The 12,333-nt window shown below is 39.2% G+C and overlaps 1 protein-coding gene and 1 non-coding gene across 7 annotated transcripts in view; one reads left to right on the forward strand and one right to left on the reverse strand.

Moving 5' to 3' along the window:
- Positions 1 to 12,333, forward strand: part of Tmem87b (transmembrane protein 87B) — a 52,558-nt gene that overhangs the window by 39,179 nt on the left and 1,046 nt on the right. For 4 of the 6 annotated variants that reach the window (XM_029567044.1, XM_008840353.3, XM_017799945.2 and 1 more), the window contains 5 exons: positions 54 to 157; positions 2,473 to 2,558; positions 6,630 to 6,700; positions 9,248 to 9,300; positions 10,920 to 10,950. In XM_029567044.1, the coding sequence (XP_029422904.1) occupies positions 54 to 157; positions 2,473 to 2,558; positions 6,630 to 6,700; positions 9,248 to 9,300; positions 10,920 to 10,950 (345 nt within the window). The remainder of the gene's footprint in view (positions 1 to 53; positions 158 to 2,472; positions 2,559 to 6,629; positions 6,701 to 9,247; positions 9,301 to 10,919; positions 10,951 to 12,333) is intronic. The other 2 variants (XM_008840354.3, XM_008840355.3) reach the window with 1 other exon arrangement.
- On the reverse strand, positions 3,853 to 3,985 carry LOC115071588. The gene has a single exon (XR_003850686.1). It is a non-coding gene; the product is annotated as a small nucleolar RNA SNORA21 (small nucleolar RNA).

Below are 12,333 nucleotides of genomic sequence, written 5' to 3' on the forward strand. Positions count from 1 at the left end.
TTTGCACATTTATCCAAAAATTAACTTTGTGTGTTTGAATTGTCCTTGTTTAGGATTGGATGGAGCTCTGGGTGGATGATGCATTTTGGAGCTTCCTTTTCTCACTTATCCTTATTGTAATAATGTTTTTATGGAGGCCATCAGCAAATAATCAAAGGTAACTAACAGGAAACTTGAGGTGTCAGCATGTGCTGGCCCTGTCTGCAGAGTTGAAAACACAGGTATAGACTATAGTAGGGAACCTATAGTAGGGAACTGCTTGCTTTTAAGCAGTGTACAGTCAAGTAGGGAGACTGCATAGCAAATGGAAGACAGTGAGGTAAGAGTGAAGAGGCCTGGAGGAAGGTGAAGACTAGGAAGAGCTGGAATTTATGCTCTAGCTTTAGGATAGCAAGAGCACAGTGAGTGATTGAGCTGAGAAAGAATGTTCCTCTGTGGAGGGTAGTGAAAGTGTGCCATGGTGGGTGTGCCATGGTGTGTGCTCCCTCTGAAGCTCAATGAGGCATGCAGTTTAGCTAGTACTACAGCTTAGGAGCTGCATTCCACATCCAAAATGTTTGGAAGTGTTTTTAATTTGGGATTTTTTTTTCTTTTCATATTTTAGAATATTTGCACAGATTTTACTGGCTAAGCATTCCTAACTTGAAAATATGAAATCCAGAAACTTCTAAAGCACTGACATGTTGCTCAAACAGATACAGTTTTGGATTAGGGATGTTCAACCTATACTTACACTTGAGGAAAGCTGGAAAGGAAGAGCAGGACCAAAATGGTACAGGGCTTGAATGCCAAGTTCAGAGAGTTGGATTTTAGGCTGTGTTGAGGGAAGCCCCACCTTCTATTCCCCTACCCTCTTCCCTAAGAATAGAACTATTCAGTTTCTTATGTATGTATCTTTCTAGGGCAAAATGAGAAAGTGTGTACCAGGAAGTATTTTCCCTTCTTTCTTTGAAAAATAGGGGCTGATGAATGGCACTAACTGCTCTTACAGAGGACCCAGGTTTGATTCCCAGCACCCAGTTCCAGGGGATCCAGTGCCCTCTTCTGACCTCCTTGGGCATTGCACAACATGGGTGCACCTACCTACTTGCAGGCAATATACTCATACACATAAAAATAATATTTTTTTTAAAAAAAGTCATATTGTGCTGGGCGTGGCCTTAATCCCACCCCTCAAGAGACAGAGGCAGGTGAATCTTTGAGATCAAGGCCAGCCTGGTCTACATAGTGAGTTCCAGGTGGGCTAGGACTCGGGAGACCCTGTCAACAAACCCCCCACACCAAAAAAAAAGTCATATTGGGCCAGTGAGATGGTTCTGTGAGTAAAGGTGCTTGAATTCAACCCCTGGGACCTACATGGTGGAAGGAGAGAGCCAACTTCTCCAAATTGTCCTCTGGCCTCCACTTGCATACCCTCATACATGCATACACAATAAATAAATGTAATTAATAATAAATTTATTTGTCAAATAAAAATAGTTATATATACTGTACTGTTCCCTACCTTTCTTTTTATAATACATCTTTCTATACAGGTATACCACAGTATCTTTAAGGACCATATGATATTCTGTAATATGAGTGTGGCAGTTTCTATAAGCAATCCAAAAATAGGAAACATTTTGTTTCTAGGTTTTTGCTATTATCAGCAATATTTTCTGATGCTGTTGGAGGTAGTTTTTTTAGTGTGGTATAAAGCAAAGGCATCTTTACTTTGACAGATATTACCAAAAAGACCTTAGTAAACATTGCTTCCATCTGTAATCTATCAGCAATTTTTGTAAAATGTATTTGGTGATAAAACACAAAATAGAGGATTCTAAAAATTCTAAAAATTTAAATTTTTATCTAAATACAAATTCAGTTGGTGATATGAAAACATAACTGTCCTCTAAACATAATGATTTTTCATCTATAAGAAGTTTTCTTCTTTGGCACAGGAGAGATGGCTCAGCAGTTAAGAGTACTGACTGCTCTTGCAGAGGACGGGGGTTCAATTCCAAGCACCCACACAGTGGCTAACCATCTGAAACTCCAGTTCCAGGGGATCCAGCACCTTCTCACTTCTGAGGGCATTGCATGACACCGGTGCACTTACACACACGCTGGCATACACTTATACACATAAAATGAAAATAACAAATAGGATAAAATTTTAAAAATTCTTATTATTATACTAGAAAATTTGCAGAAACACTTTTCTTATCATCAGCAGTATTTTTGAGAAGGAATGTGATCTTATCACCTAGTAGATGAGGCTCCATCATGGCCTTTAATCCTTTAATATTCTTTCGTTAAGGAAAAACTGAAACATGGTAGGCAGGGAGATCAGTCTGCCTTGGTGAGGGCAAGACAGCAGAGCATATTTTATTAAAAACCTAGAAAATACAGATTTTTTTGGATGCAATGACTATTTTACATTTAAACTGACATTAAACATTTTAAACACACCTGCTCCTTTGTTTTATGTAGGTATGCCTTCATGCCCTTAATAGATGATTCTGATGATGAAGTTGAAGAATTCATGGTAACATCTGAGAATTTAAGTGAGTATGTGTGTGAGTATATATATATAATTTTTTTTAATGGCCATTGTACATGTTGTAACAGAAATAGGTCTTTAGTGGTGATGTGCAAGGTCACAACATTTAAATTTTTTCCTATGAGTTCTGAAGAACTAGCTTGTCAGTAAAATGCTTGCCTTGTAAGAGGATGTGACTTCAATCCCAGAACCCATGTTAAAAAAAAAAAAAAAAAAAAGATGGGGATGGTGGCACACACTTATCATCCCAGTGCTGGGGAGGCTGATTGTTGGGGCTTGCTGGCCAGCCAGCCTAGCCTACTTGAATTCCAGGCCAGAGTCTCTAAAAAAAAGGCAGGGGTGGGGCAGAGGGACAGATGGCACCTGAGAAATGACTCCAGAGGTCCTCTGTCCTCTACCACAAGCATACACAGGTCCAGTGTACCACATACATATGTGACCTACACACACCTGCACACCCAACTCATGTGCCCACACACACAAAATTTTTTCCTATAAAATATTGAGACTTTAAAAAAATTTGATTATTATACTACAGAAAGAAAAGTGAGTAGTTAAAATTTTGAGATTGTTAATGAAATTTGAGTTTTTGTTATTTACTTGTTCTTAAAGTATTAAAACAGATGCTTGGTTCATCACAAGGATAGTGTGAGATTATGTGGTGCTTAGTACCTGAAGTATATTCGACTTCTTAATGATGATGACAGTTTCTGAGAATTGGCTCTTCTTGCCCTGTTAAACAACTGTAATTTCCTAGTCATGTTCAAAGCATTTCTAACTATAATTTTAGTACTATTTTCATTTTTCTTGTTTTTTATATCACATTTTATCATCTTGTTAATTTTATGATAATATTCTAATTAAGCATTTGTAAGGATTTATTGGTGATAGTAGTTTGGGTTTTTTGTTTTTTGTTTTTTGTTTTTTGTTTGTTTGTTTGGTTTTGCTTTGGTTTTTGATGTTCTCACTAAGTAGCCCTGGCTGACCTGGAACTCACTATATAGGCCAAGGTGGCCTCAAACTCACAGAGATCACCTTCCTCTGCCTCCCAAGTGCTGGAATTGAAGGTGTATGCCACCACATTCAGCCCATTTTTGTTTTTGTTGTTATTTTTTTGTTTGCTTGCTTGGTCTTTTTTTTTGGTTTTTTTTGGTCTTTTTGAGACGGGGTCTCCCTATAGCCCCAGCTGGACTAGAACTCACTATGTAGACCAGGCTGGCCTCAAACACACAAAGATCTGCCTGCCTCTGCCTCCCAAGTGCGGGGATTAAAGGCCTGCAACACTAAGCCCGGCTTTGCTTGTTTGTTTTTCTTGTTACAACATGGATTGAAGTAAAACAACACAAGTTACTACTTCACCCAAAAGGAGTGTTTTTACTCTGCCCCTTCTTGATGGCTCATTGGGTCACTAGGAAAAGGCCCATTGAGAGTTTTTAAAAGGGGGATGTTTGTTTTTTAAGACAAAGTATCACACTGTAATCCAGCTAGCTTGGAATTTATTATGTAGTTCAGGCTGGCCTTGAACTCCTGGTATTCTTCCTTCCTTCCTCAGCCTCCCAAATGCTAAACTTACAGGCATGTGCCACTATGCTCAGCTAAGCATTTGTTAAGGCAGGATGTATGTAATTTACATGTTTTAGCATAATTTTTTCTGTTGCAATTTGTCCTTTTTGGATTCTTCTTTCATTTTAAATTACATTTATTTTGTGTGTGCACATACATATGTGCTCACGTGCTATAGTCTGTGTGTCATGACACTCGTGTGGAGGTCAGAGGACACCTTTTTGGGAATCGGTTCTCTCTTTCTGCTATTTGGGTCTCAGAGATTGATCTCGAGGCCTTTACCCTTGGAGCTGATTCATTGGCCTCTTTGTGGGGTCATGGAAGAATGCTGCTTACTGGCTTGATCCTTTGGCCCATGCTCAGCCTGCTTTCTTATACAACCCTGCCCAGGGGTGGCACTGCCCACAGTGGGCTGGGCCCTCCCACATCACTCAACAATCAAGAAAGTGCCCCACAGACATGGCCACAGGCCAGTCCAATGGAGGCAGTTCCCCATTTGAGGCTCCCTCAGCCCAGGTGTGTCAAGTTGACAACAAAAGTGTCCAGCACAGTGATTGTGTCAGAACTGATTACTTCTGACAGGATGGAGATGGATTGCAAAGGGATGTAAAGAACCTTCTGTGATGTTGGAAATGTTAGGTATCTGATTGGAATGACAGATGTACAAGTGTATATGCTTGTTAAAGCTCTGTAAATAGTCTATATGTTTAATCTTCATATTATATATGTATACTTCAGTTTTTAAAAATCACTACCCCTTTGAGAAAAATGCTGGGATTTCTAATACTTTATGGAAACATTTTGTTGTTGTTGTTGATTGTTTTTTGACAGGGTCTCCCTAGTCCCAGCCCACCTGGAAGTCACAATGTGGACCAGGGTGGCCTCATTGTAGAGATCCACCTACATCTGCCTCCTGAGGGCTGGGATTAAAGCGCTCACAACCACACCTGGGGTAGAAACAATGTTTGAAGATTTTTATCCTTGCTCATTATATCAATTTACACTGTTGGTCTCATTGTAATGTGTATAGAGAAACAACATGTGCCATATTATTGTAATCAAAGTGAATAGTTACTGTTCATAGATTACGGGTCAGGCATTTTTATGTGCTAACTTGTTAGCTCAGTGCTCACTAGAACTCGGCACTAGACACTGTTAACCCCATTTAACAGTTGAGAACACTAGATCACAGAAGTTGTGTTGCCCAAAGTCATAACCAGGAGGAGCCAGAATTCCATATGAGGCAGTCCAGTCCCAGGACCTGCTCTCTTGTTCTCTGCTCCACTCAAAATGCCAATGTGAGAAAGAGCCTGGGACAAATGTGATCAGCATGCTTTCCTTCCCACCATAAGCATATACCTTATTTTATACCATAATCACATTCCTTACAGCTTATACATTAGAGAAGTAAAAAATAAAAGGGGGGGTATATGTCCGTGTGTGTGTGTGTGTGTGTGTGTGTGTGTTGCAGTGCTTTGGATTGGGGAGTAAACCTCAGGCTTCATATATTCTGGGTAAATGCTCTACCACTGAGCTATATCCCAAACCCCCAGAGATATTTTATTTTTTTAAATACTGTAAATCTTATATATTTTTAAATGTTAAATTGAAACTAAGAAAGTGCGTGTGTGGGTGGGTGGGTGAGTGCGTGCACTCTCATCTAAAGGTATTTTTCAAACTAGCAACCTGAAAACCTGGTTGTCATGACACTTACCAGGATCTAAACCTGGAGGATACTACATTAAACAAAATAAGCTGGCAAAGAACAGGAAATACCGCATGTTCTCACTGATGTGGAAGCCAAAATGGTTGTTCTCATAGATGCAGAGGGTGGAGGAGTGGTTACCAGAGGCTGAGAAAGGAAGCAGGAGAGGTGACAGGCAAAGGTTGCTTAAAAGGGAGAAAATTACAGTTAGATAGGAGGACATGTCCTAGTGGTCCCTAGTACAGTAGGGTGACTATAGTTAATAATTTATTGTCTATTTCACAGTAGCTAAAAGAGAGGGCTTCATTCCCACTAAAAGAAATGATAAATGTTTGAAGTGATACATTGATTACCCTGGTTTGATCCAGAGAGAAAGAAAATAAGGGCATACTGTACCTCATAAACATGTAAAATTATTACATATCAATTTTAATAGCATATTAGTTTTTTCATGTCTCTTTCCTACATTTCCAAATGGCATATTAAAGCTACCTCTCTGGCCAAAGTTACCACTCTTCCTTCTTTAGAAAACAGACTCTCAGGCCGTGGTGGCGTACTCCTTTAATCCCAGCACTCAGGAGGGAGAGGCAGGTGACTCTCTGAGTTCAAGACTAGCCTGGTCTCTGTAGTGAGTTCCAGGCCAGCCAGGACTACATAGTGAGACCCTATCTCAACAAACAACGCAAGAAAACAAAAAAACCACACAAACAAATGAAAAAGCAGAATCTCTTTTCCTTATTGGGGGTAATAAATGTGGCATTATAAAGAAAAGCATTATTTGGTAATCTTATAGGTATCTCTCTGATTTTCTGATTGTAGCTGAAGGAATAAAATTAAGAGCCTCAAAAACAGTTTCAAATGGGACAGCTAAACCAACTTCTGAAAATTTCGTGAGTATATACGTTTTTGCTTTTTCTGGGTTTTTGGAGACAGGGTTTCCCTGTAGCCCCAGCTGTCCTGGAACTCACTATGTAGACCAGGCTGGCCTAGATCTCACAGAGATCCACCTGCCTCTGCTTCCCGGGTGCTGTGATTAAAGGCGTGCACCACACCAGGATGAGTATATATCTAATTAATGGCTTCCCAATCTATAATACTTTAGAGTCTGTATCAGTGTCAAGATCCATTGATTGTCAGAGAGGCTTTTGCTAAGGTTTTTTGCTTATTAAAATAAGTGTAGCAGTACTAGTTAGTCCCATAGCTGTAATACTGCTGGAGAGTCTCACTTCCCCTGTACTAGGCATGGGCCTGCAGTAATCATTCTTACTATTTTCTGTCATGGTCATCTGGCCCTTGTTGGAGACGCAGAATCTCAGGTGTCCCCAGCCTGCTTCTGCTCCCTGCCAGGTTCCAAAGATGGCCCTTTTGCATGTTAGAGACTGCGAAGCTTTGTCTTAGTAAAAGTTTGTGTTAACTTTTCAGCATATTAGTGCCTGCTGTAGAAACCATTTTAAATAACAGTTGTTATCTGTTGGGAAAAGGACTTTTGTGTTACCAAAGGCAACAAACCTTGTTTAAAAACTATAAAATCTTGAACAAAATATAAGGCAGAGATGAGTTTAAATATCTTGCACGTCATTACTTGTAAAATCACTATGAGGGTAAACAGAAGAAAATGCCTTATGCACTTTTTTTTTGCACTCTGATGCCTTGGAGTTTCTTTTTTTTTTTTTTTTTTTTTTTTTTTTTTAAAAAAGTAGCCCCAGGCTGGCCTAGTACTCACAAAGAAATGCCTGCCTCTGCCTCCCAAGTGCTGGGATTAAAGGCGTGCACCACCATACCTGGCATCTTGGAGTTTCATGCACTGCAAAGGCCACTGTACAAAGACTTACATATACATAGACATTCTGGCAGGGCAGTTGGTATCCGACAACTTTGTTTGGATTTGGTAAATTCTCTATTTTTATTTTTGGTAATCTATAAAATGTGTTCTTTGAGTAGTTTCATGGTAATTTAAGTGTTTAAAAAAATTACTAGTTTTACTTAGGCAGTGTTAGATTTATAGGTTGAGCATCCTTGATCTAAAAATTCAAAATCTGAAATTTTTTAAGTACCAACTTCACATCACAAGTGGAAAATTCCATACTGTGAAACTGTTTCATGTACTAAATTCTTACAAGTACTATATAACATTACCTTCAGCCTTTGTATATGAAGTGTATATGAATTATAGTGAATTTCATGTTTAGACTTTGGTCTCATCCCTAAGCTATCTCCTCATGCATATGCAAATGTTAAAAAAATTATAAAATATGAAACACTTCTGACCGCAAGCATTTTAGATAAGGGACTTAAAATATATTACATTTCTAATTTATTAGGTATTTTCCTTTTGCATAATATATCTCAGTTTATTTTAAAGCTCAATTTTTACAACCCTGGCAAGAATTTTTTTTCAACTTTCTAAACTAAGTGTGGACAGCTCTTGATCAGCTGTTGGTTCAAATTTATTGTCCTTCCTGCCCAGGACCCACTCAGAGAAAAGAAGTTCAGTTGCCTTGTCTCTCTAAGGAAGCAAGATGCAGCTAATGCTGGAACTGGACCAGTCCCTGTAGCCAATGGATAGAAAAGATTTTTATTTATACTGTAAACCAAAGTGTGCAGTGTACTTTAAATTTTTCTCTTCTCAGTGAAAGAACTATAAGTAAATTTCTATTAGAAGAATAAAACCTAGATACCAGCTGCCTGGCTTTTCTTATCTCCTGCACGACTGTGAGTACAAGTGATATAGTCAGTAGGCTTTACTGAAGACAGCCTCATCCCATCAGCCTGTTCTGTTGGAAAAAAAAAAAAATAATGATAATGGTAGTAGTAGTAGTAATAAACAGCTGGTATGGTGGTGTGTGCATTTAATCCCAGCTCTTGGGAGGGAGAGGCAGGTGAAATCTCTGTGAGATCAAGACCAGCCTGGTCTACATAGCTCGTTCCAGGCCAGCTGTGGCTACAGGGAGACCCCCATCTCAAAGCAAGCAAACAAAATATGCAGATAGATAGATAGATAGATAGATAGATAGATAGATAGATAGATAGATAATAGATAGATAGATAGATAGATAGATAGATAGATAGATAGATAGATTTTCAAGGATGTGAACAAATTAGGAGGCATGAATAGGGAGAACAAAAAAAATAAAAAATCAATAAAAATCATTCTTACTATTTTCTGTCATAAATCAATTCTACATTTTTATTGTGACATCTTAGGACAAAAATAAAAATAATATTTGTGTATTTAGCTAATGCCAAGAAATATAAGACTCTGCAGCAATTTTTTGTTTGCCTGTTTATGGCAACATTGGTGAACACGCCAGCTTCTTAGGGTATGCGTGGCCTAAGACTCCATACATCAGAATTCAGAGTTTACAAATATTCTACTAAAAATTTCTGCTTTCAGATGATAATAAGAAAATACTAAATACAAATATTTATTTCTACAGGATGAAGATTTGAAATGGGTGGAAGAAAATATTCCATCTTCATTCACAGACGTGTAAATATCCTCTGTTAAAGTCTGAATTGGATGGAGGCTGTGGTTTAAAGGGATTTTGTTTGATGCTCCTCAGACCTCCCACCTCTGCATGTGTCTGCAGGACCCCATCTTCTTTTTTATTACATTCGATTTTTTTGTGTGTGCATTCACAGAGATTGAAGGGCAACTTTCAGGAGTTGGTTCTCTCCTTCCACCATGTGGGTCCTAGGGTCATCAGGCTTGATGGCAGGTGCCTTTACCTGCTGAGCCACCTCACTGGCCCAAGTTTTCAGAGTTTCAGAAGGAAGTCCCCTTAGCTCTTTTCCTTTGTTTCTCCATGTATGATATGGGTTTTGTTTTGTGTGGTGGTTTTACTTTATTATTTAGTTTTGCTAATATCAAGATTCTTTACATTTCATCACTTGTAAAGATGAATTTTAGTTATGTGTGCACACACATACATTTAATTTTTTGTGTTCATGTACCTAAAAGTAGAATTATTGGATGGTGCAGAGATCATATGTTTTAACAATCTGAGGACATGCTGAGCTGCTTTCCATGGCAGCTGCATTACTACTTTCAGTCAGTAATGTGGGGGAGCTACAGTTCCTCCATGTCCTTGCTATACTTGTATTGTCCCCCTTTAAAAAAAATTATTTTTATGTGTAGGAGTGTTTTGCCTACATGTATGTAAGTGTGCTCATGTTGTGCAGTGCCTGCAGAGATCAGAAAAGGGCATCAGATCCCCCTGGAACTGGAGTTATGAACATTTGTTAACCATCATGTGGGTGCTAGGAACTGAACCCAGGTCCTCTGCAAGAGCAGCCAGTGTACCTAACTGCTGAGCCAGCTCTCCAGCACAGCCCCTTTTTTTATGTTAGCTCTTTAGTGGCCAGAATGGGCAAAGCTAGCGCCATTTAAACTGCAGGAGCTGAAATTCATGCTTGTTATGTCCCTGCAGAATACTACGTGTTGTACTTTCTTTAACAGAAAAGTGTCCATCTTTAATAATTGCCCCACTTTTAGTATTTCTTCTTTCCTTCCCATATGTCTGAGCTAAGAGCTTTCTGCTGTAGGTCTTTCTTTAGAATTTCTTGTAGCATAGGTTTATTGAAACAAATTCTCTTGATTTTATTCATATGAAAGTGTTTTTAAGCCTTCCTTTTAAAAGGATAGTATTGCTTGATTTCGTTTAAGCACTTCCAACATGTTATTCTTCAGGGTGCTCTCCTGAAGGTCCATTGCACATTGAGGCTACTTGAAGCTTAGTGAATATGTTTGTACACTTTTCTTTCCCTTTTATTCTTATGTTCCTGAGTAAAGGTTACATTCTGTACCTCAGGCAATGGTAATTCAGGAGCTAAGCAAATGCCTGCTGGTGCCCTAAGCCTCCCTGACCACTATCCTCTCACCTCCAGAATTTCCCGCTCAGGTTCCTGCTGCCCTCCCTCTCTAGCTGCAGATTCTGTTGTATTTTTAATATTTGTCTCCCAGGAACTCACCCTGGAGAGCCAGTTCTCCCTACTCAGCTGTGTGTGTCATGGAGGAAACAAGGTGGGCTGGGGGTTCAACATTGAGTGCTCATGAATTCCCTGCCATGCTTCTAATAACACTGCTGTTTTTTCCCTCTTTCATTTCAGAGCGCTTCCAGTGCTGGTAGATTCTGATGAGGTAAAACAGGCTTTTGCTTACTGCCCTAGAACTATTTTTCCCATTTTCACAAAGTAGAAATTTCAGAAATTAATTCTAAAAACTACCTTTTGAAGCAATGATCAACTGAGCAGTTGGAAAGACACTGGGAATTGATTTGTAGTAAAGTGGGAAGGATTTGTAAGTTAGATCTTTTTCAAGGGAGAAACAAGATAAATGTTTCTTGGTGTGAAAGAAGGGAAGAATTATTTTATGAGACTTTCATTCTATGATAGTCTGTAATTTTTAAGATCTTTCTAAAAATATTTTTTTATTATTTTATGTGTATAAGTACCTGCATGTATATAAATACACCTGTATTGTGCAGTGCCTGAGGAGATCAGAACAGGGTGTCGGATCCCCTGGAACTGGAGTTACAGACAGTTGTTAGCCTCCATGTAGGTGCTGGGATTCAAACCCGGCTCTTCTGCAAGAGCAGCCAGTGTTGTTAACTACTGAGCCATCTTTCCAGCCCCTGAATTTTAAGATGTTTTGTCATTTGTTTAATTAGCTTCTGACACTGATAGGTATTTTGTTCAGTAATGGTTCATTTTTTTGTAAGCATGAACTTAATTTTTTTAAATATTATTTTTATTTTATGTGTATGAGTCTATTGCCTGCATGTGTATAAGTGCACATGCAGTGCCCCCAGAGGTCAGAAGAGGTGTCAGATCCCCTGGAACTGGAGTTATGGTCTATTGTTAGCCACCATGTGGGTGCTGGGAATCGAACCCAGGTCCTCTACAAGAGCAGTCAGTGCCCTTAACTACTGAGCCATTCCTCCAGCCCTCTAAGCATGAACTTTAGATAAGGGGGGAAAGTTAGCTGTGGATCAATCAGATATTGCAGGGTGGCCTAAGGCAGGAGAAGTCTACAGTATATAGTTTAAAGGGCAGGCATGAAGCACTGGCTCATACAGAGGAAGGGGAGGAGCAAGTGGTCACCACATAGTGCATGTGGTGGCTGTAGAGGAACGCTGGAGCTGTGCTGGGTGACAGAGGGAGGTGGTTCTGTAGCAGTGTGCACCCGAGCAGCAGGATGGAGGCCTGAAGCTGCCACAGACAGCTGTAGAATTTCAAACACACAGGATCATGGGCCACAGGATTGCTTAGGGTGGTACATTTTAATGCATTTAAGTAATTGATTCCCAATTTCAAAAACTTACTAATTCAGAAATGAGACAAATTTCTTAAAGAACTGTGCCTAGAAGTTCATTTAGTTGGGTCCTGTCTTCACAGGAAAACCTGAACATGCTGTTTTCTAGGTAGAAGTAGGTTTACATTTTCTGACCCCAGCAAATTAATTGACTGTACTTTATTAGTGGGTTATATGGTTTTTATTTTTGTATCTGATGCATCCCCAAAG

This window comes from Nannospalax galili, unplaced genomic scaffold (genome assembly GCF_000622305.1).
Source record: "Nannospalax galili isolate Female #2095 unplaced genomic scaffold, S.galili_v1.0 scaffold1941, whole genome shotgun sequence".
Classification (NCBI taxonomy): domain Eukaryota; kingdom Metazoa; phylum Chordata; class Mammalia; order Rodentia; family Spalacidae; genus Nannospalax; species Nannospalax galili.